Source organism: Zalophus californianus, chromosome 8 (assembly GCF_009762305.2).
Source record: "Zalophus californianus isolate mZalCal1 chromosome 8, mZalCal1.pri.v2, whole genome shotgun sequence".
Lineage (NCBI taxonomy): Eukaryota > Metazoa > Chordata > Mammalia > Carnivora > Otariidae > Zalophus > Zalophus californianus.
The window spans coordinates 98,277,671-98,304,300 of NC_045602.1; the positions used below are offsets into that span (position 1 = coordinate 98,277,671).

Below are 26,630 nucleotides of genomic sequence, written 5' to 3' on the forward strand. Positions count from 1 at the left end.
TGTGTTTAAGCCTGCATAATCACATTTTGTAATTATACAAAGTAGGCCACAGGGCTGTTTTCTTCCAGTGTTCTCCAGGCCTACCATGTCTTCCACAAATATCCAATTTATTTGATCTTAATCATCATTTTTAACTTTAACGTACAATTTTTCCATAAGGGCTCAAATATCTTTGCATCATTTCCCACTCCTGCTGCAGGGATAATGGCTGTAGCAGGAAGAGATAGCATTTTAAGGGATTGCTCATGAATACTGTCCCCATTTGTGTCTGTCCTTTTTCTGTTCTACAACCTCTTTAAAATTACCATTCTTCATTATTATATTGGGCCCTATTTTCCTTCTACATACGTTGGCCTTTCTTCAGATAAGAATGCTGCGAAGATTTTACAGGAAGTCAGCACACTGCTCAAAGGCAGTATAACCGAGAGAATAGGTAAAGCATCTCCATGGTGCCTGAAATGCTACTTCCAAGTCCCACATACAGAGATTCTAATCATTGGTACTTGAGTTATAGAATTTCAGAGCTGAAAGGGAACTTGAACATCTTCGTTCAACTCCTTCAGGTTTCACAGGTGATAAAACTAGAAACTAGTTTTTATACATTGCTCAAGAATATACCAGCAGCTCTATGCTGAACTGAGACTTGAAATCTGATTGCCCCAAATCCCAGGTTATTAAAAGAAAAAGACATATGGTGTTAATTTAACTGTTCCATTAAATCTGTAAAGAGAATAATCACTTTTTATTGTTTCTATAAAAATGCATGCTCATTTATAAAAATTTCACATAATACAGGGAGAAAGCAACAGATTGCCCCAAATCATTCTCTAAATATAATTAATGTTACTATTTAATGAATGTTATCTTTACTTAAATGAATAGGCATGGATAAAAGGATGGATATGTAAGTTGAGAAAAAGAAATTAAAATAAGAAAAAGAAGAAAGAATGAAATACTTTTATAACATTAGGTTCATTCTAGATATCCTATCTTTAATTGCTAACATTAAGTTTAATTTTACTTGAAGGTGTCAGAAGTGAAAGAAAATGAAATAAAGCTGAAGAAATTGCTGAACTTCAAAATGTTGCTCTGCCAGAAGTTATAAGTTCTCTAAAATATATATGACTTTAAGCAAAAGGATTATAAACAAACATAAGAATGTGAGTTGCTAGTTTTCAAATGTGTTTCCATTTTACAAATTATCAGCTGTGTTTCCGTTTTATGAACAATCGATTGACTTTTGAGCGCCTGTTTGGAGGTTCCAGCAGGGGAGTGCAGCTACTCATGTACCCTTGACCAAAGAACAGTCTTCCCCTGTTGGGGAATATCATCCTCTATGACTGAGCGACAGAGCAGGCAGCTTCCAGGGGGAGGGATGCACGTGGAGCGGTGAGGGAGGAAGGGGACACCCGCCTAGCCAGCCAGGTCAGCTGAATCAACCCTGGCGATCAGTGGGGTGACAGATGTTCCAACCAGATCACTCTCACATCCATCAGTTGACTCTTGTAACAAAGACAAATTAGCACTTTAACTCCCATCTCCCAAATTTTAAAAGTCATTTTATATTATCTTTTTTACATTGTCAAGATATATAGCATTCACATTCTTTTACACCTTAGCCAAATATATTTCCCTGTTGGTTGTGATTTTAAATAGAGAATATTTACTTTACCATCATTTCTTCATTCCTGAGATCTTTATATTGTGCTGTGTCTTGGTTATTTTTGATCACCCAGTATGTTTTGGAAAGGATGCCCTTTGATGTGTTTTACTTGAATTCTTATGTGCTTGAGAATGTCTCTCTGTGGCCTGCACACTTGAAAGTAGGTCTAAACTTGTGGGTCATGTCCCTTTCCCTTAGCACATTTCATTTTGTGTCATTTTCTTTACTCTATATACTTTGTGCTCATCTGTGTTTTCTTTTTTTTTTTTTTAAGATTTTATTTATTTGTCAGAGAGAGAGAGAGCACAAGCAGGGGAAGCGGCAGGCAGAGGGAGAAGTAGGCTCCCGATGAGCAAGGAGCCCGATGTGGGACTTGATCCTAGGACCCTGGGATCATGACCTGAGCCAAAGGCAGACGCTTAACCAATTGAGCCATCCAGGCGTCCCTGTGTTTTCATTATATTTATTTTATTTCTGTTTCTTCTACTGGGGCTTTCATTCCAATTAATTAATTAATTAATTTATTTTTTTTAGTTTTAGCAGGTTGGGGTAGGGAGGGTAAGCGAGGAGTGGGAATGGGAGATGTGGTTGTACTGATTGTTCAGTCAAATTTCTTTATTTTAGAATAGTTTAGATGCTGTTTTTTGCCTTTCACCATGTCTTGTTAAGTTTTTGCTGAAAGCCAGACATGGTGTATTGGGTAAAAGAAAAGGGATTGAGGTAGATGGGCCTTTAGTGTGAGGCTCTAGGTTCATGGGCTAGGACGCAGGTGGTGTTTGCAGTTTGCTGTAGCTGTGGTATCAGAGGCTAACCTTTCCCCTGGTGTCCTTGGTTGGGTCTCCTAGAGAGGAAACCCTTTGGGTTTTCCTAGAGACTTCTTCGGTAGAGCCTGAGGCTTGCCGTTCTTCATCTGTAATCCGTTGTTGTGCAGGAGCCCTCCTGATGTGGTGGTAAGGTGTGGCTGGAGGGGAAGGCCCTGTAGGCCTTGGATCAGGTTTCCTCTTCCAGTGAGCCTGCTGTTGGGCATTCCACTTTCTCTAGGTTAGACAGACTTTGGTTACCCAAGATATGGTTTGATTCCAGTAAAAGAGTTTCCCTTAAGAGCAGGCCTGGTTATGGAGAGCAGAGAGCTTTGGGTGTATTTCAAAATGGTTACTTTTTCTCTCCTCCTGCCAGAAAGTAGTGGACTTTTCTCCCATCTCACAGTGAGAACGTGGGTGTGGAGGTAAAACTAACAGAAGTACGCAGACCCCACACATACACCTAGCTTGTAACACCAACACCACGCTGCACTGAGCCTCTAGTAACCGATTACAGTTGAAAGTTTTCCTGACTCTCCTGGCTCCAATGTAGGCTTCTGTGTCCACTAGGCTGTGATTCTGTCTCTGCCCACTTGTTTCCCCAGTTTGGGGCCATCAGTTTGCCTGTAACCCCAATTCTCGGATGCATCTAAGAAGAGTTGTTGAGGCTTTCAACAACTAGTCTGTTCAGCCTTTTTCTTGTTGTGAGGGCAAGGATGATGGCTTCCAGGCTTCTAACGCATCACATCAGAGCCCGTAAGTTCTGTTCCTATAGTTCTATTAGTTCTCACCCATGGCTTCCCCTATTATTAACAACTTACATGAGTATAGTACATGTGTCACAACGAGTGAACTAATACGAATATTGATACGTCATTATTAACTAATGTCTATATTTTTGAGATTTCTTTAGTTTTTACCTAATGTCCTTTTTCTGTTCCAGAATCCCATCCAGGATACCACATTGCATTTAGTCATTGTGTCTCCTTCGGCTCCTCTTGGCTGTGACAGTTTTGTATACTGACCTTGTTTTGTTTTTCAGATTATTCCATCTTTGGCCTTTGGGAGCTCTTTCAGGGGATGCTTGCATTCCTTCATAACACCCCATCATGGTGCTCTTGTTTTGGGTACTTCCTTTCAGGCGCTACAAGATGCTTCAGGCTCAGTTTACGTATTCCCTGTCCCAATCCTAGAATTAGCCATTTCTCCAAGAGCTCGCTCACTTTTCCACCCTTTTTCCCTTTGTAGTCCTTTTTTTCTCAATCTGGGTACCTACTTCTTTGGACTCTTCTTTTGAGATGATTTTTGTGGTTCCTGTAAGACCGTCGGTAACTTCTTCTCTGAGTTCTTCCCGGCTGTCTGGGGCCAGTTCTTCATGTGGTGTGTGTTCTTTATCTGCCTTTGCTTATGTTTTAGTCATCCTCTTCTCACCTCAGTCATAGTTCTAGTTTGGGTTCCTTCTGATTATTTCTCATCCCCTTTTAAATTTTATTTATTTATTTACTTATTTATTTATTTGAGAGAGCTGGAGGAGGGGCAGAGGGAGAGAGAGAATCTCAAGCAGACTCTGTGCTGAGCACAGAGCCTGACATGGGTCTCAGTCTCACAACCCTGAGATCATGAACTGAGCCGAAATTAAAAGTTGGGTGCTCAACAGACTGAGCCACCCAGATGCCCCTAATTATTTCTCCTTTAAAAAAAAGAAAAAAGATTTTATTTATTTATTTGAGAGAGAGAGCACAAGTGGCGGGGGAGGCTGGTGCAGGGCAGAGGGAGAAACAGACTTTCAGCTGAGCAGGGAGCCTGATGTGGGGCTTGATCCTGGGACCCTGGGATCATGACCTGAACCAAAGGCAGACCCTTAACTGACTGAGCCACCCAGGTGCCCCTTATTTCTCATCTTTAAGTGAAGTGGACTCATTGTTGAGGGAAACACTGGTATATCACAAGGGCAAAGAGGGACAAATACTGGGGATAATGAAGACAGCAACCTACTACTTACCTAAACTGCCTGAAATTTTTCTGAATTTCTTTCCACCAGTTTTTTCCTTTGCTTTGAGACACTTGTTCTTTTATTTTCTGGTGTTCACGAGGGCTATGGGGTCACTGGAGGGTCAAATGCTTACCCTCAGACCTTTCTTCCCTCTAATACTGTGAGCTTCTCCAGGTTCTTCCCCCCCACATACCCTACTCACCTTCCTCCTTGCTGCAGGTGTCCCCCATCTTTTCCTTGTTCCTAGATTTAGCCTCTAATCACAGTGTAGTGGAATGCCTGAGAGTTTGGATGTTTGCTCTGGTGGATCGCTCATGGTGCCCGCGGTCTGGAGGTGAGGTGTGGAAGGCCCTCGGCAGCCCCACGGTGCTTTCCCTGGGTGCCGCCTGGCCTGCGGTGCGGGGCTGTGGCGGTTTCCTAGTTCGGAGAAAGATGTTTCCTTTTCATCTCTTCTGTTTCTGGTGGTGCTTTTGAAGGAGATGAACTCCACCATCTTTAACCAGAACTGTTTCCTTACATTTTACGGTTTGTAGAAAGATTATTTTTGTTTGAATCATATTTTCAACATGAGACACTCTCTCTGTGAAAATTACAAGGGGCAAATGAAATCTTATAGAAAGAAAATTATTTTTCCCTTGTTATCAAATCCCAGTATATTGATAATTTGTATATGAGTCAGAACTGTATCTGAATCCCTCTAGAATTTAGATACTGTAAGGAATATAGTACTTAAGGAACTGTGATTTTTAGAAATGTAGGCCCCTATTTTCTTTGTCACAGGTTACAAAGGAAATCAGAGGAGTCTCTTCTCTACCTACAGATTGCCATTCACTTGTTCCTGACAATGTTTCTCATGGAAATCAAATCTAGACCATCTGCTAGATTAAAAAATGAGGCAATAAAAATGAAAATTTATGAGTATAAAGAACTTGAGAAGAAATGAAAATGTTCAGATAATATATCTTATTTAAAAATTTCTGTTTAACATGAGAAACCAAGCAAGCAAACAAAAGATGTTGATATATGTTGGACCTGAGTGGAAAAATCAGGAACAGTGTGGAATCTCCCCCTTTTTAGCCCTTTCCTGTATTCTTAATTTGTTGGAAATACTACTTTTCAGACAGCAACACTTTCAGCACAGTGGAAGAGTTTCTCTTTTTTGTTTCTTTTTGTCCATTTCTTTGTTTGCTTATTTTGGCTCTCCAGGTACTTTATCCTGATCAATGGCTCTGTTGATCTTGGTAAATTATCCTTTTTAAAAGTTATCTGGACCATTTAATTAATTCACAATCCAGAAAAACCTACAGAGAATTGCTTTTGCTGTCTGTTTTAAAATAAATGAGGCAGTGACTTTGTACTTCTAGAGAGAAGTTTAGGCCTCTTCTCTATTTTAGGTTTCTAAACTCTTCTAAGGATTTTTGTAATATTACTGTTTTGAGAACAAAGCAGTAATTGCTGTCCTCTTTCCCTAGTCCAAGTAAAGACAATGGTAGTCTTTCTCCCTTCTGGAGGATGGGCTGACTCAGATGGCCATGACTATATGTTCTGTGACAACAACAGCTGTTGGTCCCCAAATGGCCTCCTGCTACACCTACCATGTGTTCCCAACTCCTTGGCCATTTCATTGTCATATATATTTTAAATAAGATATTTCTAGTTTAGTATTATTTGGGGGTACTTTAAGAGAAATATTCTTTTGAAGGAATAATGGTTTGATATAGTCAACTGACAATCCATCAAATGAGAATACCTATGCTTGGCAGGTAAAGCAGATGGAAATGTATCTTTGCTCTAATGGTCGCTTAAAAATGTCAAAGTTTTATGTAGGGTTTAACCAGATGAAATTGTGATATTCACCCATTTTTAACTTACAAAATTGGCAATTTCATCTCATTTAGCCCAAGAGCTTATGGATAGCAAGGGCTAAAAAGCACTGTTAAGATTTCTCCAAAAAGGAGAACTGGAGGTCGTTTTCGTTCTATCAGGAGGAAGAGAGTTGGAGAGCTGTTTCTGATGTAAATATAATTATTTTAATGAGGGAGGTATTTTTTTCAATATTTTGCCTCACAGCCTTGCCTATCTACTTTAGTTTGCTTGTGTCCTGGCCCCACCAATAGCACTTGGGCCCAGGACTGTGCCTTCCTATCAAGAATGACACTGGAACTTATGCTTTTGTTCATTTTCTTCCTCTCTTCATCACTTCGACTACGTATAAGGATAGCCACCATTATTCCTGCTTTTTATTGTGAGAGGAGTAAGCTGATAGGATCCCACTAATCTTACATGTCCCAGGATGGACTGCTGGGAGCCTGTCTCCCAACCCAGCCCCTTACCTGTTACTCCCACTGCTGTTCCTCTGCCCTGGCACGTTCCTGTTCCCTTAGCGGGTACCCATCCTCAGTGAGGTTCTGTTAGCAGCTCTTGGAACCGTTGGCCACTGTCTAGCAGCTCTACATCATTTTTCTGGTTTAATATACTTAAAGGAGGGGTTACTTTCTTTCATCTGAATCCTGGATCCCTGGAGACTTCAAAGGGATTTTTCCATATGTTGGGGACCCCCTGCCACAGCATGGTGGTGAAACACTGAGAGTCAGCACTGATTACTTGTCTCGACCCAGCCACCCTGTGACTACAAACCTTTCTGAGTCACTTAACTCTGGAACTATGTTTCCTTGCCTCTAAAGTTAAATGGGTGAATATATAGTCCTCTGATTATATGCCTGAAAGTTGTTAACAGGTGCTCTTTTCCTAAAATCCGAACAACAGCATTACACATAATTTATACATGTTTATTTCACAGGGTGGATATTAACGGCCCAAATTTTATCCTCCACCTCCGAATAGAGTATTTACTGTAGATGACAAGGACATTTAAGAGCTTGCTCCCCACCTGGGTTAGCTGCCTGAAGTCCTTCTAGTGCACCATTTCCGATTGAGCATTCAAGGGTGACTGTAAAATTCCCCTGACAGAAACCACATCACCTCGTCAGCCATATAAGAAAATGACAAAATAGCCAACTGTGAAAGCATGCCTGCCAAGGTTCTAGCATCACCACAGTGGGGGGAAACACACTTGTACAAGATAAAATCGGGGCTGGATGAAGCCCAAAACATGAGCCCTGGTATACCTGTCTTCTCTAAGCTGCAATGTATGGGAAGTGTGTGTGTGCCAGTAAGGCCAGGGTTCCAGAAAACCCTTTACTTCTCAAAGCCACATCACCAATCCAGGGATGGAAAAGAGGGTCCAAGAGGAAATGGCATGATGCTTTCTTAGTAATGAGCATATCTCTAGCAAATAAGAACAGTCACTAAGTTCTGTGTGTTGTTACTTCACGGAATCTTCACAGAAACCTGGTGAAGTTTAGTATCATTTTCTGCCTTCTTTTTCAGCAGAGAATATTTAGGCAGAGAGAAACACGACTAGTCAGCTAGATAGTGGTCAAGCCAAGATTCAGACTGGGTCTGTCTTAACCTCAGTGCCTGTGGTCTTTCACTTAACCTTGAATTGACTTTAAAGCTCATGGTCAGCAACAGAATTAGAACCCGGTGAGAGAAGGAGAAGGGGTGCTGCACCCCATCCATCCCAAGTTTTCTCGGCTTTGGTAGAGAGAACGCTGGAGCATGAAGGGAGTAAACATCTGCCCAACTGCAGCTAACTTTAAAAAAGGGACATAAAGTCATCAGAGATACCTTGAAGAGAGTAAAAAGGGAGAATTACTCTTATAAGAAAAAGAAGATACCTAATAAAAAATGACCAAAACAGTTGAACAGACACTTACCAAAAATGACTAACCAGATGGCCAATGGGCATGTGAAAAGATGCTCAACATCATTAGTCATTAGAAAAATGCAAACTTGAACCACAGTAGAAATTACCGCATACCCACTAGAATGACTAAGGTGAGAAACCACAGCACCAGATGTTGGTGAGGATTGGAAGCAATTGGATCTCTCAGTCACTGCTGGTGGGAGTGTCAGGTAGTTAAACCACTTCGGAAAACCATTTGATAATTTCAAATACAGCTGGACACTTTGATACCCCAAGATGCAACATTTTTACTCCTGACACTCTGACCAGCAGAAATCCCTGCATACGTTCATCAGAATGCCTTTGGGGAAATGTTCATAGCAGCACAATGCCTAATGACCAAAAACTAGAAACTAACCAAAAGCCCAGTAAGAAGAGGCTGTTGAACAAATAAATGGTGGAATGTTCACGTAATGGAGTAGTAGTCTGCCACAGGAATGAGCAAACTATTGCTACACAGCAGCAACATGAATGGATCTCACAAACATGAGGCAGTGTGGTGAAGGCAGGCACAAAGGAGTTCATGTTGCCATGGTACCATTTTCATAAAGTTGAAAAATAGGCAACGGTGAGCTACACTTGGAAGTCAGGCTAGTGTCAACCTTTGTAGAGGGCGGGAGGGCATGACTGGGAGTGCTTGGAGGGTGCTTGGCATGTGGTTGTTACAGTGTGTTGAGATGTTGAAAATTCATCAAGTTGTTCACTTATGGTATGTGCACCTCATGTATATTCTTATACTTTAAGTTTTGAAAGCGCTATGTATATCGATGCTAGTTCTTAATTTTTGATTCCCACTGTGGTAATAAAAATTTAAATCAAGAGATTTGCATATGTATAAAATAGGGATTTTGTGGCATATTGTGACCTATATTGTGGAAGAAATGTTAATTTTTTCTCAATAATTCTTCATTGGCTTCTCGATTTGTCTGAACGCGACAAGGTGAGGAAGGCAGGAAGTAGTGAATTTCATCAACACCAGCAATTATTGCTGCTTAACATTCATTCAACCAGGGCAGCACTGGCTGGTCAAGTTCTCACCAGATTACAGAGTTCTTTCTGGCCTCCCAGTCTATAATAAAACTTATCTTTTTATTACGATTTTAATACCTCCAAGAAGAGAAATACAAAGAAAATAACTTTGAAATCCCAAGGCCTGACTAAAAACAAATTCTGAACCTTTATTCTCTAAGGAACGAGGTGAAAAGATTCAAAGAGAGGTCTTCTTTTCACACAGGAATTCTTCATTTGTAACAGTAGCTATAAAAAGGCAATACGGAATGTTTAAAGGACCTGAACAATGGCCTCAGAACTATTTTACAAAATGTTCAGGTAGTGTGCAAGTTTTCAAATTCTTACCTCAGCACAAAAATTAATTGAATTCTAGTGTAAGGAGGGGACTAAAAGAAGAACAAACTTGTGTTTTAACAAATAAAACTTGTGAAACGCCATCTGGCAGAGTCTTAATATGTTGCCTGAGACAAAATACTGAGACTCAGAGCTGTTTTTCCTTTGCGTTCCCATGCCGCCTCATTTGACGATTGTGGAATCTTGCCCTTGTTCAAGGTCACGCAGTCAGTTGGTGACAAAGCAAGGGAGGACCTGCCATCTTTAAACTCCCAGTCTCTTCCTCTTTTCACCCCATGATAGCGACTCCAGATAATAGGTTAATAAATGCCTAAGGATCATCGGTGTGCTATTAATACATCTCTTATAAAATATCTATTTCAGCTTGCTACCCTTGAGTTCCCTCCAAAGAAACTATTTGGAAACAAGGATGAACGTGTGATTGCTGAGAGGCGGAGTCACTTAGAGGTAACAGAATTAAGCTTTTCTTTCTCTGGGTACAAATTGTGCCATCTGATTGACCAGTGAGAATTGTTCCTGTTAGAAACACCACGGCTCTTGTTCATGGGTGTGAAGGTGCTGCTTCATTAACACTGGAGGTGGTGGCAGTGTAGATGAGAAAGTAACGGTCAGTCTACTTGAAATGTAAGCCCTTATCCCCCTCTGGTCTAATAGAACGTTTTTCTGGCTTGGAAGGAGATAACATTTATTCTAAGGGTTAGGAAGCAGGCTGTGGGTGAGAACTAACTATTCACAGAGACAGATGGTTTGTAATACAGAATGAGGTACAAAAGCTTGCTGCAAAAAAAACTTGCATTAATTAACTAAAGATATATAGTATTGCACTATTGTTACTTTTTTGAGAGAGCTGGAAGCAAAAAGACACATACCTATTTTAGTCACAGTTAGGTTTTATTTGGCTTATTTTAATTTCATCTTCTGAGCCGGCTACATATAGAACTTTGGTTCAACACAACTGTTGTTTTTCCGAGGGTCTCACTGCCAGTGGGCATTGTTGACTGCTTTATATGGTTTGTATTTCTTTTCAAGGTAGAGGTGCTTGTTTGGTTGGAATCTGATGCTAATCTTTGTGCTAAGGCACAGTCACCCGTGTCCTGGGTGTATCTCTTGCCACCAACGTAGGGAGGATAAAATTACAAATAGCTGACTGCAGTCTCCTGTCTGCAAGCTTGCATGGGGCTTCTTAAAGTCTGCTTTGCTACTTCTTTAAGAAGAAGAATAATAAGACCTATTGCAAGTGAAATCAAGTAAGAGAAGGCCCAAGAGAGCCCCTTCTGAATGGTAAAGTGCTACATAAAAATTCAGTATTATTCTCATTCCTCCTGACAGCCAGTGTGACTTAGGGCCAGGGAACCAAGGATTAGGGAGACGTCCAGAGGCTGGGGGGTCCAATGAGAGCAAAAGAGGGGGAGAAGTGGAAAGCAGAGAAAGACTGTGGTCCATAAGGGGCAGTTGAGAGTTTTGAGATCCTCATCCTCATCTAGAACTGCTGTGAAGAAAGAAGAGTTTCAGGGGTAGCCATGCTTCCTGGCCTTTGAGTTCAACTGTGAGAGTGACATGTTTGAAGAGGTCCTGGATCTATGAAGCCTGAGCCCTGGATGAGTCATGGCAGGTTTCTGAAAAGCATTCTATGAGTTGCCATGACCCTGAGACCCAACTGAAGAACTTGCCTTCATGGGAGAGATTAGCGTGGTGAGCCTGCTCGATTAAGTTCTCTTAAAAGTCTGATTATATCATATAAAAACTGTAAAAATAATGATAGAACTGGGAATGGTTTTCTTTACCTAACCTTTACCTGCCTCAGTCATATAGACTTGTCTTTAATGGGAACGTGGAGGATGATAGGCTATAAAAAAACAAGTGTATAAACCAACAGGAAATAGACTGTTGTCATCCCTAGCTTCTCGGGGCTCCAGTTAAAGTCACGTGGTGCCCGGCTGTGCCTCAACAGATTGGCATCCTGTGTTCTGTGCATTTGTAGCTCTGCCCTTGGTGACTCTTCTCTTTCCATTCCAGCTTCCAGGGTCAGAGCCCAGCTCAGGGTCCTCTTTCATTCCGGTATTTAGATGGACCCATGTTTGTTCTTTCAGTCTCTCCTCCCTAATCACTTAGCCCTACTAAAGCTATCAACAGAGTTGATGAAGAGAGTTCTGTATTAATGTCTCTGCCTATACAAGGACCCCTTCCATCGCCCGTGACTGTTATTCACCTGTGGCGTTAGCATTTAAAGAATGGATCCCACACCTCATGGAAATAGACACTTACATTTTAAATTAAATGTATTTCTCCTAATGTTGAATCTTAGAATATCATGTCCTTTTCAAGAGCAAGTGTAATTCAATTTTACTTTAATGGAAAATTAATCTGAGGTTCTTGAGTTAATTTCCCACGACTATTGTGACTTTATTTTTTTAATCTAACATCAGAAGTCACCATTTGATTTAGTGTATTTTCATGTGAAAATTAACATAATTACTTTCCCTGAGTTTCCTGTTTGATTTAATTCAATATACATTTATGTAATTCCTAATACATGCTGGAGACAGTAGTAGGTATTATATAGAATATAAAGAGAAATGAGACATTTCTTTCCCTCTAAGAGCATATATTTAAATTTCCTATATGAAACTTTACCTAGAGATAAAACTAAATACATAAATATATACAGAAAAAATGGATTTCAGTAGACCACATTTGAGCTAGTACACACTAGTATACATAGTGTTTGCTCAAAAGGAATTGTCTGACAGTTTTTTAAATCCACACGTGCAACTTTATAAACCTCCTCACCCTGAGTAGGCTGTATAAAGCAGTGTTTTAAGAAGGCATTCATTGTGTTTTGATCTGCCTTTCTATTAAAATGTGTCCAAGATTTGGACCTTGTGTTTAAATTTATCAAAAGCATAAAATATTTTAATCTTAAAGACATAGATACTATGCTGTCACCACGTTATACAACCTTTTATAATAATTATTTGTAAAAATGATGGGTAATAATAGGAATTTCTAACTGTCATGAGAGGTTTTGGAGACTGATTTTCTTTAGCTGTGCATGTGGCTGTGGTGGAGTGAATGTGGGAGCCTGGGGGGTGTAGCATTGCTTATATGGCACCAGAAAAGGCAGGAACCAGTGAGAAGGTGATGGTGGTAAGAGGAGGGGTAGGAGTACGGCCTCCGGTGCTGTCTCTCAGTGATAACCTCATATGTGCTCCCCGCCACACAAAGTTATCGAGCCAGCTCTAGTTGGCATCTCATGCTCGGAAGCCCGCCCAGCACTTTTGCTCACAAAGAGCCGTAGAATCTTGGAAGGTTTGTAAGATGGGAGGATCTCCCTCTGGCTTCCCTGGTGGCCCTGGAGGAACCAGTTCAGTGTAGGTGTGCATGTCATGGGCGAACCCTGCCCTCTGGCAGTCAGAGGATTCTGATAGCAACACCCCCCACATGTGACTTGCCTCCCAGGCTCATACATCCCTTCTTGTAACTTGGACAGCAGCCCAGGAGACATACGTTGGCAGATGCAGTAGTGGAGGTGACAGGCAACGAATACATCAATCTCTGCCTGATGAATTACTTTGAGCAGAAAGGTTCTTTTTACTGTATTTGAAGCCAGATACCATTAACATTACGTTGAACCATGAGGAATTGCCATTGTTGGTCAGAATGGTGCAAAATTAGCAGCATCGTATGCTTCCACATAATGCTACCGCTATCTCCCATTTCCTGGGTGTTTAACTGAGTAGCGGGCATGAGCGAAATGCTCGTATAACATGTCATCTACTCCTCCCAGTTAGCTTGTGAGATGAGCTCTGTTATTATCTCTGTTGTACAGGCAAGGAAATAAGTCCTGAGGAGGATGAAGAAGGTCTTAGACGCCTAGTCACTGACAAAGCCTCAGCTCATACTAGAGCGTCCTTCAAAGCCAGCCCCTCTCTTAAGAATCAGCACGCTCCAAGTTTGGAACAAAATTGGGTCTTTCCATAAAGAAATGGCTTTTCCTTTGAAGAAATACCTTCCAGCATTATGCCACAGTGTTAACTAAGATCCACTGCCTGATTATTTATTCTTAAATACCGTTTTTTTTTCATTCAGCAATTACTGAGCCACCTACTCTATGCCAGGCAGTGTTCTACAACTGAAAAAATTCTAAAACAGCACAGTGTTCCTCATCTCTTTTTTCCTCATCTCTTAATTGGCCACAGTGATAGGAGTGACCTTTTGTTATAACCTTGTCTTTTTTCATTTAAGGAAAAATACTTATTGTTAATTGTTGATTTTTTAAATATTCACTTCATGGCTCATCAAAGATTCTGAATCTCAATTGCTTATGGCTTTCTGTATTTTTAAAGCATATCTTTAGCCTTGATGTCACATTATTCCTATGCAGATTTATTTCCTCTCTGAATTACCAAAGATTATAAACTCAGAATATCTATAAAGAGATTTTTGTGACTTTAAATATTACATGCAAGTATTATATATAAAAAACATATGTAGCATATTATTATATGTATATCCAAATGGCTATCAAATTGAGTTCTAAGAAGTAAAATGTGGTTTGAAACTTATTAACACTAGGCCTTAAACACATCTCAAGAATATACTGCTTCTCAAGCTTCAGTGGTAAAGAACCAGTTATTTATACTTGATCATTTATCAGTACTTTTGCAAAATGAATGAGAATTAATTACTAGAAATGTGAAATGAGAAAATGAAATAGAAGGGTCATATGAAATGCAAGCAGAGTTCTTTTTTTTTAAGATTTATTTATTTATTTTAGAGAGAGAGGACAAGCAGGAGGGACAGAGGAAGAGGGAGAGAGAATCTCAAGCATACTCCTTGTGGCGGGGCTGGATCTTATGACCTTGAGATCATGATCTGAGCTGAAACCAAGTGTCAGACTCTTAACCGACTGTGCCACCCAGGTGCCCCCCCCCTTTCTTTTTACTACACATAGATCAATAGACATGAAAATACTCTGTTAAACTGCAATATAAGTGTCTAAAACGCGGAGCACGTCTTGAGCAGCACTATTCTATAATGTCCAGGAAACCTCACCTCCACTTCTGTTAAGACTCCTGTCACTGTTTAGCTTGTGCCGAAAGATGTGTTTATGTCTCACACCTTCCCTGTTGTACTCTTAAGTTACTTGAAGGCAGCAGTATTGACATCTCACTGAATTCTTAACCTCCCATGATATTTCATACATGCCTCACAGATTCACTGAATTATTCAACGAATATCAGAAAATCTGCCCACATTAGCCCCAAATTAATGAGTTTTTTGTTTTGCTTTTGTTGATTGGTGAGAGGTGCATTTTTGGTTACTGATTTCAGGGAACATTATCATCTACTTGGAGACATTTCTGCTAATCATCTTAATAGTCTATCATTTCAAGGAGTGATCTGTAATTAATGAAAACAAGTGAAATCGTCTAAAACGATAAAGCTTTCAAGAATAATATAGCTACCTTTGGAAGTAAGAACCCGAGAGATTTCTAGGAAGTTTTCTTGAAAGTACTAAGAACATGCAGCAAACCCAAGGCTACTTCTTTTCTTCTTCCCCATTTTCATCTCATAAGCTAAGGCTTTATTAAGAAGGGTGAAAAGTAATGTGGTAACCTAGCATGTGAGCCTTGGGGCAGATCATCCAGTCCTGAATCCCTGTGCTGCCCTTTGGGGGTTATTTAATGTCACTTGTTCAGTTTCCTTATCTGCAAAATGAGGATAAATACTACCAGCGCTACCTTCCTAGAGCTGATCTTAGGGTTGAAGGAGGTCATGTACATAACGTGGACTCTGGTACAGAGAAGAAGATTCCAGACTCCTGGGTGGTACAATGATGGCAGTGAAGCTGGTGGTAATGGTGGTGCTGATGACAATGACAACAGATGGAGCCTTTACAGCATGTTTTAGGTGTGCTTGCGAGCCAGGGAAGAATGAGAGCACTACCTGCCAGCGGCCATAACGTGGAACAGTATGAGTATCTCAGTTTGTCACATGTACTTGCAAAATCAGCATCTGAGGGCAAAGACACTGTCATGATGGGGGTATTCTTATTTGGTGACACCTGAAAGATGTCTGGAGTCTCTCACTGTAATGCCAGCATTTCAACCTGTAAAATTAAAATCTGAAAACTAGAAATGTTTTCTGATAATTTAACCATGGTCAAGCTATTCTCCATTGTGAAAAGAGAAGAGGCACGGGATCATTATGAAATGAGCTCACTTCACAGTTCCATAGCTTCTGTTCCCAGCTGGTCAGTTCTCTTCACATATGTCCCGGGTCACTCACTGCATGACTGCCCACCGTGGGGTCCCCAGCTGCCACCTGATGTAGCTCCTGAGCTTCTGCCCCTGAAAAAGTAGACAGGTGTCAGTACCTTTCAACAGAAACCCCCAGAAATATACCACTTTCTCAACAATGTTAGATTTGTTGATTTACTGCACTAAAGAAGGACATATACAATGGAAGTATGGGGGCATCCCAACAAAAAGGTGTTACAAAGAACTTATGGTAGGATTTGGCCTATTTTAGGTGATTTGGGGGAGAGTGAAAGGAAGTGGGGCTTTGGTCTGGACTAGATGTTGAGCTGATTCTGTGCTTGGGGGTCTTAATAATTCTCACCTAGAAGGCAAGAAGAAGAGAATGATGTTAAAACTATGGTTGATAAAAAAAAGCAGTCACCCATATTCGCCAGAATAGGGGGATATATGTTCATATTCATGATTTGAGCAATGTTCATGCTTTTGTCTGTGTCTGAACATGATTATGAAGTGATCTTTGTGTGTATGTGTGTGGCTTCTTCAGGATCAGAGCAGACTTACCTGGTGTTAGTATTCTTTGAAATTGTTTACAGTTGACAAGAGAATACTACAACTTAGCTGTGAGTACCAGGCCAGCTCCTAGCTTTCCTTTCCTTTTCCTTTCCCTTTTCCTTTTCCTTACAATAAGGGGATGCCCAGAGTTTATAGATACTATCATTTCTAATGGAAACAGTGCACTAAATGAAGAGTTGTTTCCAAAAAAAAGTTGCAATAGTTCAAATGCCTTATCTACCAAATATAGGTATTAGTGGTGCTTTTCAGTATTGATGCTACTCCGCTCCCCCCCCGCCCCACCACCACTGCCAAGAGTCACTTTCCTGGCTTATGGTGCCTGCAACACATACAGTCTGGCTTTTCTGTCTAACAACAGGGCCTCAATCTACTTTACTTTTATGTTAGTTTCAGACATTAGATTCCTAACAATAGAATCATTGGGTTTAGACATCTTATAGGTTGAGCCCTTTCAGTTTCCAAAGTAAATTTCTGGAGGTAAAAATCCTTAAGTTTTCTCATTCATTTAACTATCTTAAAGATATCTAGCAATTCTATGCTTAATTTAACATCTTTTCCATCTATGTTCTGCTGATTTTACAAAATGGATAATGGCAGAACCATTCTCAAACGTAGGCAGAGATTTAAGAAATACTTCACACAGGAAGGGAGCAAGATGGTGGAGGAGTAGACCTGGATTTCGTCTGGTCTCAGGAATTCAGCTGGATAGGGATCAAACCATTCTGAACACCTACGAACTCAACAGGAGATCGAAGAAAAGAATAGCAACAACTCTCTGAACAGAAAAGCGACCACTTTCTGGAAGGTAGGACGTGTGGAGAAGCAAATCCGAGGTGATATTCGGGAGGATAGACGGCGGGGGAGGGGGCCTCCGTTGGCCACTTCTGGCAAGTGATAGAGCCGCGGAACACAAAATCGGAACTTTTAGAAGTTGGCTCCGCTGAGGGACATCGCTCCAGTAGCTAACCTGGGGGTGGAACCCTCGCAGGACAGTGTGGTCTCAGGACCCTTGGGGTCACAGAAAGCCGGGGGTGCCTCAGTGCGGCAGAGCCCCAGGGTATCAGAGTGGGGAAGCTGGCTGCAGAGATGGAGCCAAGGCGTGGACTCTCAGCTCAAGGTTGCAATAAACTGTGATCGGTGACAGTCGGGCCACTGCTCCTCCAGCAGGGACCCAACAAGCAGAAGATCCGGGGAGACTCCCCTTCCTCCCCTAGGAGGAGCGGCGTGGGAGCGCACCTCAGGAATCTGCTGGGTTTGGAGACTCCACACGGGTTGGGTGCCAGAGAAAGAAACACTGGGTCACAGGCCGGGTGAGCATGGAGTGCTGCCGGAGACCGGGGATATGGGAGTGATTGACTGCTTTTCTCTGGGGGCGCACTTAGGAGCAGCGCCCTGAATTCTCGGCTTCTCCCTGGCAGAGATTGGGAGGCCGCCATTTTCACTCTCGTCCTCCAAAGCTGTATGGAAAGCTTGCAGGGAACAAAAGCTCCGGAGAGCAAACCCGAGCAGATTGCTTAGCCTGGCCCAGCAAGGGCAGGGCAATTCCGCCTCCGGCAAAGACATTTGGGAACCGCGGCAACAGGCCCCTCCCCCAGAAGATCAGCAAGAACAGCCAGCAAGCCAAGACCAAGTTTACCAATCAATGAGAACTGGAGAACTCCAGCGCTAGGGGAATACTGCACATAGAATTCATGGCTTTGTTCCCATGATTCATTGGTCTTTCAAAGTTCATTTTTTTAAACATTTTTTTTGAATTTTTCTTTTCCCCTTTTTGAACCAACATCTTATCAATCCCTTTTTAAAAAAATATTTATTTTTCATTTTCAGAGTCATATTCTATCCCTTCATAGTAGTTACCCTTATTTTGGGCATATATATATGTTGTTCTCTCTTTAAAATTTTGAGATACAGTTTCTTCTAACATACCAAAATATACCCTAAATCTCTAGTGTATGGCTTTGTTCTAGTCTCCTGCCTGATCACATTCTCTACCCTTTTTTTTTCTTTCTTTCTTTTTTTTTAATCTTCTTTCTTTTTTCAAACACCTTCTTATAAATTTCTCTTTTAAAATTTTTTATACTTTTCATCTTTACAGTCATATTCCATCCCTTCATTGTATCAACCCTTATTTTGTACATATTTAAGTCTTTCTTTAAAATTTCAGACGGTACTTTCTTCTAACAGACCAAAATACACCCAAAATCTAGTGTGTGGCACTGATCTATGCACCAGCCTGATCATATTTGATCATATTCTGTTTTTTTTTGTTTTGTTCTGTTTTTGTTTGTTTTTATCTTTTTCTTTTTTTTTTTTTTTCTCTTTCTTTTTTCTTTCTTTCCTTTTCTTCTCCCCTGGTTTCAGGTCTTTTCTGATTTGTTTAGAGTATATTTTCTGGGGACGTTGTTAACCTGTTAGCATTTTGTTATCTCATTCATCTGTTCTCCTCTGGACAAAATGACAAGTTGAAAAAAATCATCTCAACAAAAAGAACAAGAAGTAGTACCGTCTGCCAGGGACCTACTCAATATGGACATTAGTACAATGTTGGACCTAGAGTTCGGAATCATGATTTTAAACATACTAGCTGGGCTTGAAAAAAGCATGGAAGTTATTAGAGAGACTCTTCCTGGAGAAATAAAAGAACTAAATCCAACCAAGTTGAAATCAAAAAGGCTATTAATGAGGTGCAATAAAAAATGGGGGCACTGGGCGCCTGGGTGGCCCAGTCGTTAAGTGTCTGCCTTCGGCTCAGGTCATGATCCCACGGTCCTGGGATTGAGTCCCGCATCGGGCTCCCTGCTCCTTGGGAGCCTGCTTCTCCCTCTGCTTCTCTCTCTCTCTCCCCCTCTCTCTCCCTCTGTCTCTCATGAATAAATAAATAAAAACTTAAAAAAAATAAAAAAAAATGGGGGCACTAACTGCTAGGATAAATGAGGCAGAAGAGAGAATTAGCAATATAGAAGACCAAATGATGGAAAACAAAGCTGAGAAAAAGATAAACAACTACTGGATCACAAGGGCAGAATTCGAGAGATAAGTGATATGATAAGACAAAACAACATTAGAATAATTGGGATCCCAGAAGAAGAAGAAAGAGAGAGAGGGGCAGAAGGTATATTGGAGCAAATTATAGCAGAGAACTTCCCTAATGTGGGGAAGGAAACGGGCATCAACACCCAGGAGGCACAGAGAACCCCTCTCAAAATCAATAAAAATAGGTCGACACCCCGACATCTAATAGTAAAACGAGTCTCAGAGACAGAGAAAATCTTGAAAGCAGCTCAGGAGAAGAGATATGTAACCTATAATGGTAGAAATATTAGATTGGCAAGAGACCTATCCACAGAGACCTGGAAGGCCAGAAAGGACTGGCATGATATATTCAGAGCACTAAATGAGAAAAATATGCAGCCAAGAATACTATATCCCCCTAGGCTGTCATTGAAAATAGAAGGAGAGATAAAAAGCTTCCAGGACAAACAAAAACTAATGGAATTTGCAAACACGAAACCAACCCTACAAGAAATATTGAAAGGGGTCCTCTAAGCAAGGAGAGAGCCTGAAAGCAGCATAGACCAGAAAGGAACATAGACTGTATACAGTAACAGTCACCTTACAGGCAATACAATGGCACTAAATTCATACCTTTCAATAGTTACCCTGAATGTAAATGGGCTCAATGCTCCAATCAAAAGACACAGGCTATCAGATTGGATTAAAAAACAAGACCCATCAATATGCTGTCTGCAAGAGACTGATTTTAGACCCAAAGACACCCACAGATGGAAAGTGAGGGGGTGGAAAACCATTTACCATGCTAATGGACACCAAAAGAAAGCTGGGGTGGCAATCCTTATATCAGACAAACTGGATTTTAAAACAAAGACTGTAATAAGAGATGAAGAAGGACACTATATCCTACTTAAAGGGTCTATCCAACAAGAAGATATAACAATTGCAAATATCTATGCCCCGAACATGGGAGCAGCCAATTATATAAGGCAATTAATAACAAAAGCAAAGAAACACATTGACAACAATGCAGTAATAGTGGGGGACTTTAACACCCCCCTCACTGAAATGGACAGATCATCTAAGCAAAAGATCAACAAGGAAATAAAGACTTTAAATGACACACTGGACCAAATGGACTTCACAGATATATTCAGAATATTCCATCCCAAAGCAATGGAATACACATTCTTTTCTAGTGCCCATGGAACATTCTCCAGAACAGATCACATCCTAGGTCACAAATCAGGTCTCAACCAGTACCAAAAGATTGGGATTATTCCCTGTATATTTTCAGACCACAATGCTTTGAAACTAGAACTCAATCACAAGAGGAAAGTCGGAAAGAACTCAAATACATGGACGCTAAAGAGCATCCTACTAAAGAATGAATGGGTCAACCAGGAAATTAAAGAAGAATTAAAAAAAATTCATGGAAACCAATGAAAATGAAAACAAAACTGTTCAAAATCTTTGGGATGCAGCAAAGGCAGTCTTAAGAGGAAAGTATATAGCAATACAAGCCTTTCTTAAGAAACAAGAAAGCCCTCAAATACACAACCTAACCTTACACCTAAACGAGCTAGAGGAAAAACAGCAAATAAAGCCTCAACCCAGCAGGAGAAGAGAAATAATAAAGATCAGAGCAGAAATCAATGAAATAGAAACCAAAAGAACAGAACAGATCAACGAAACTAGGAGCTGGTTCTTTGAAAGAATTAACAAGATTGATAAACCCCTGACCAGACTTATGAAAAAGAAAAGAGAAAGGACCCAAATCAACAAAATCATGAATGAAAGAGGAGAGATCACAACCAACACCAAAGAAATACAAACAATGGTAAGAACATATTATGAGCAACTCTATGCCAGCAAATTAGATAACCTGGAAGAAATGGATGCATTCCTAGAGATGTATCAACTACCAAAATTGAACTGGAAGAAATAGAAAACCTGAACAGACCTATAACCACTAAGGAAATTGAAGCAGTCATCAAAAATCTCCCAACAAACAAAAGCCCAGGGCCAGATGGCTTCCCAGATGAATTCTATCAAACATTTAAAGAAGAATTAGTACCTATTCTCCTGAAACCCTGTTCCAAAAAATAGAAATGGAAGGAAAACTTCCAAACTCATTTTATGAGGCCACCATTACCTTGATCCCCAAACCAGACAAAGAACTCATCAAAAAGGAGAATTACAGACCAATATCCTTGATGAACATGGATGCAAAAATTGTCACCAAAATACTAGCCAATAGGATCCAACAGTACATTAAAAGGATTATTCAGCACCAAGTGGGTTTTATCCCTGGGCTGCAAGGTTGGTTCAACATCCGCAAATCAATCAATGTGATGCAATACATTAACAAAAGAAAGAACAAGAATCATATGATCCTCTCAATAGATGCAGAAAAAGCATTTGACAAAGTACAGCATCCTTTCTTGATCAAAACTCTTCAGAGTATAGGCATAAAAGGTACATACCACAATATCATAAAAGCCATCTATGAAAAACCTACAGCGAATATCATTCTCAATGGGGAAAACAGAGAGCTTTCCCCCTGAGGTCAGGAACGTGGCAGGGATGTCCTCTATCACCACTGCTATTCAACAATATTAGAAGTCCTAGACACAGCAATCAGACAACACAAGGAAATCAAAGTCATCCAAATCGGCAAAGAGGAAGTCAAACTCTCACTCTTTGCAGATGATATGATATTTTATGTGGAAAACCCAAAAGACTCCACCCCAAAACTGCTAGAACTCATACAGGAATTCAATAAAGTGGCAGGATGTAAAATCAATGCACAGAAATCAGTGGCATTCCTATACACCAACAACAAGACAGAAGAGAGAGAAATTAAGGAGTCGATCCCATTTACAACTGCACCCAAAACCATAAGATACCTAGGAATAAATCTAACCAAAGAGGCAAAGGATCTGTACTCAGAAAACTGTAAAATACTCATGAAAGAAATTGAGGAAGACACAAAGAAATGGAAAAACTTTCCATGCTCATGGATTGGAAGAACAAATATTGTGAAGATGTCAGTGCTACCTAGAGCAATCTACACATTCATTGCAATCCCCCTCAAAATACCATCCACTTTTTTCAAAGAAATGGAAGAAATAATCCTAAAATTTGTATGGAACCAGAAAAGACCCCGAATAGCCAGAGGAATGCTGAAAAAGCAAAGCTGTAGGCATCACAATTCTGGACTTCCAGCTCTATTACAAAGCTGTCATCATCAAGACAGTATGGTACTGGCACAAAAAGAGACACATAGATCAGTGGAGCAGAATAGAGAGCCCAGAAATGGACCCTCCACTCTATGGTCAACTAATCTTTGAAGAGCAGGAAAGAATGTCCAATGGAAAAAAGTGTCTTCAACAAATGGTGTTGGGAAAATTGGACAGCCACATGCAGAAGAATGAAACTGGACCATTTCCTTACACCACACACAAAAATAGACTCCAAATGGTTGAAAGACCTAAATGTGAGACAGGAGTCCCTCAAAATCCTAAAGGAGAACACAGGCAGCAATCTCTTCGACCTCAGCCGTAGCAACTTCTTCCTAGAAACATCGCCAAAGGCAAAGGAAGTAGGGGCATAAATGAACTATTGTGATTTCATCAAGATAAAAAGCTTTTGCACAGCAAAAGAAACAGTCCATAAAACCAAAAGACAACCAACAGAATGGGAGAAAATATTTGCAAATGACAGATAAGGACTAGTATCCAAAACGTATAAAGAACGTATCAGACTCAACACTCAACAAATAATCCAATCAAGAAACGGGCAGGAGACATGAACAGACATTTTTCCAAAGAAGACATCCAGATGGCCAACAGACACATGAAAAAGTGCTCAACATTGCTCGGCATCAGGGAAATCCAAATTGAAAGCTCAATGAGATACCACCTCACACCAGTCAGAATGGCTAAAATGAACAAGTCAGGAAACGACAGAGGTTGGCGGGGATGTGGAGAAAGGGGAACCCTCCTACACTGTTGGTAGGAATGCACGCTGGTGCAGCCACTCTGGAAAACAGTATGGAGGTTTCTCAAAAAGTTGAAAATAGAGCTACCATACGATCCAGCAATTGCACTACTGGTCATTTACCCCAAAGATACAAATGTAGGGACCCGAAGTGGTATCTGCACCTCAATGTTTATAGCAGTAATGTCCACAATACCCAAACTGTGGAAAGAGCCAAGATGTCCATCGACAGATGAATGGATAAAGAAGAAGTGGTATATATACACAATGGAATATTATGCAGCCATCAAAAGGAATGAGATCTTGCCATTTGCAATGATGTGGATGGAACTGGAGGGTGTTATGCTGAGTGAAATAGGTCAATCAGAGAAACACATGTATCATATGACCTCACTGTTATGAGGAATTCTTAATCTTAGGAAACAAACTGAGTGTTGCTGGAGTGGTGGGGGTTGGGAGGGAGGGAGTGGCTGGGTGATAGACATAGGGGAGGATATGTGCTATGGTGAGCGCTGTGAATTGTGCAAGACTGTTGAATCACAGATCTCTACCTCTGAAACAAATAATGCAATATATGTTAAGAAAAAAAAGATAGCTGGAAGGGAAGAATGAAGGGGGGGTAAATTGTAGGGGGAGACGAACCATGAGAGATGATGGACTGAAAAACAAACTGAGGGTTCTAGAGGGGAGGTGGGTGGAGGGATGGGTTATCCTGGTGTTGGTTATTAAAGAGGGCATGTTCTGCATAGAGCACTGGGTGTTATGCACAAACAATGAATCATGGAACACTATATCAAAAACTAATGATGTAATGTATGGTGATTCACATAAAAAAATTTAAAGAAAAAGAAATACTTCACACAAAGGACCATTTTCTTCCTCATTAATGTTTTTTTTTTTCCTTCTGGTTATCTGGTTATTCACATTAACTGTTTTTTGTTATTAGTCCATTACCACTATCATCAGTAGTGAAGCATTTTTGAAGGGGGTTATGTGACTGTCAGTGCGTCAGAGGAGACTGAGCCAGTTTGGCAGCTCTTCCATGTTGGTGCTTCATGGAATTAGAAGAACTGAAAAATGCTATGATCCTGGGGCTAAGGTTCAGGAAGGAGATAGAAAACTCTGTGTGTTATTGGAATGATGTGGACGGTTCTAGAAGTCAGACCTGGGCTTGTTCCCGTCTCTGTGATACACTAGTATCTATGTGAACTTGGCAAGTTTCTTCCCTCTCTGAACTTCAGTTTCTCACTTACTCTAAATGGCAGAACTAATACCTACTTTGTAAAGTTATTGGAATTACGTGAGAAATCGTGTATACTGGAGTAAGCCCTGCCATAAAGTGGGGAGAAGGAAGTATGAGAAAGAATGAACTCCAGAGGCAGATTGCCTTTCAAGCCTTCTTTGGAACTGATAAGCCATTATGGCAAGATTGCAGGATACAAGGTTAATATCCAGTAGTCAGTTGCGTCCCCATATACCAATAATGAACAAGTAGAATTTGGAATTAAAAACACAGTATTATTCACATTAGCACCCACAAAAATTAAATACCTAAGTAAAAATCTAACAAAATATGTATAAGATCGACATGAGGAAAATAAAACTGGTAAAAGAAATCAAAGAACTAAAGAAATGAGATTTTTCATGTTCATGAGTAGGAAGACTCAATGTTATCAAGATATCAGGTCTTCCCAACTTAATCTATAGATTCATTGTAATCCCAGTCAGAATCCCAGAAAATTATTTTATGAGTATGGACAAACTGACTCTGAAGTTTAAATGGACAGGCAAAAGATCCAGAATAGCCAATATAATATTGAAGGAGAAGAACAGAGCTGGAGAACTGACACTACCAACTTCAGGACTTACTAGAAGCCATAGAAATCAAGACAGTGTGTTACTGGCAAAACAATAGACAAAGAAGTCAATGGGACAGAATATGGAGCCCAGAAATAGACCCACATAAATGTAGTCAAGTGATCTTTGACAAAGGCGCAAAGCCAATACAATGAAGCAAAAATAGTCTTTTCAACAAATGGTGTTGGGACAAGTGGACATCTGCATACCAAAGGGGGAAATAATGAATCTAGACATAGACCTTACATCCTTCACAAAAAGGAACTGAAAATGGATAATAGACCTAAATATAAAACACAAAACTATAAAACTCCTAGGAGATAGCATAGGAGAAAACCCAGATGACCTTGGGTTTGGTGATGACCTTTCAGATACAACATCAATGAGCTGGAACGCATTAAAATTTAAAACTTTTCTCTACAAAAGACAGCACCTAGAGAATGAGAACAAGCCACACACTGGAAAAAAATATTTGCAAAAGGTGTCTGATAAAGGACTCATCCAAAACATACAATGAACTTTTAAAATTCAAGAATAAGATGATGAAAAACTCAATTAAAACATGGCCAAAGGGGCACCTGGGTGGCTCAGGTGACTCTTGATTTCTGCTCAGGTCATAATCTCAGGGTCATGAGATTGAGCCCCATTTCAGGCTCTGCGCTCAGCAGGGGTCTGCTGGAGAGTCTCTACTCTCCCTCTGCCCCTCCCTCCATGCTCTCTCTCTCTCTCAAATAAATAAATGAATCTTTAAAAAAAAAAATGGACAAAGACCTGAGCAGACACCTAACAAAGAAGACATACAGATGGCAAGTGAGTTTATAAAAAGGATGTTCATCAATATAATGTCATTAGGGAATTGTAAATTAAAATAACAATGAGATGCCTCTCCATACCTATTAAAATGGCCAAAATCTAAAACACTAAGGACATCAAATGTTGGTGAGGATGTGGAGCAATAGGAACTCTCATTCATCACTGGTGGGAATGCAAAATGATACAGCCACTTTGGAAGACAGTGTGAAAAGTTTCTTATAAAACTAAAGACACTCTTACCATTCAGTTCACCAGTTGCACTCCTTGCAGCTTGCCCGAATGAGTTGAAAACTTATGTCCACACAAAAACCTATACATGAATGTTTCTAGCAGCTTTATTAATTAACTGCCAAAACTTGGAAGCAACCAGGTTGTCCTTCAGGAAGTGAATGGATATTCATGGTACATCCAGAAAGTTAAATATTGTTCAACACTAAAAAGAGACGAGCTATCAAGCCATGAAAAGACATGGGGAAACCTTA

General features: G+C 40.4%; 1 protein-coding gene across 7 annotated transcripts in view; it reads left to right on the plus strand.

The window, feature by feature from the left end:
- The window catches only part of KIF16B (kinesin family member 16B), a 314,095-nt gene that overhangs the window by 263,270 nt on the left and 24,195 nt on the right, over window positions 1-26,630 (plus strand). For 3 of the 7 annotated variants that reach the window (XM_027623368.2, XM_027623371.2, XM_027623369.2), the window contains one exon: window positions 9,993-10,076. In XM_027623368.2, the coding sequence (XP_027479169.2) occupies window positions 9,993-10,076 (84 nt within the window). Of the gene's footprint in view, window positions 1-1,027; window positions 1,161-9,992; window positions 10,077-11,113; window positions 11,183-26,630 lie in introns of those variants that run through there. The other 4 variants (XR_003524843.2, XR_003524845.2, XR_003524844.2 and 1 more) reach the window with 3 other exon arrangements.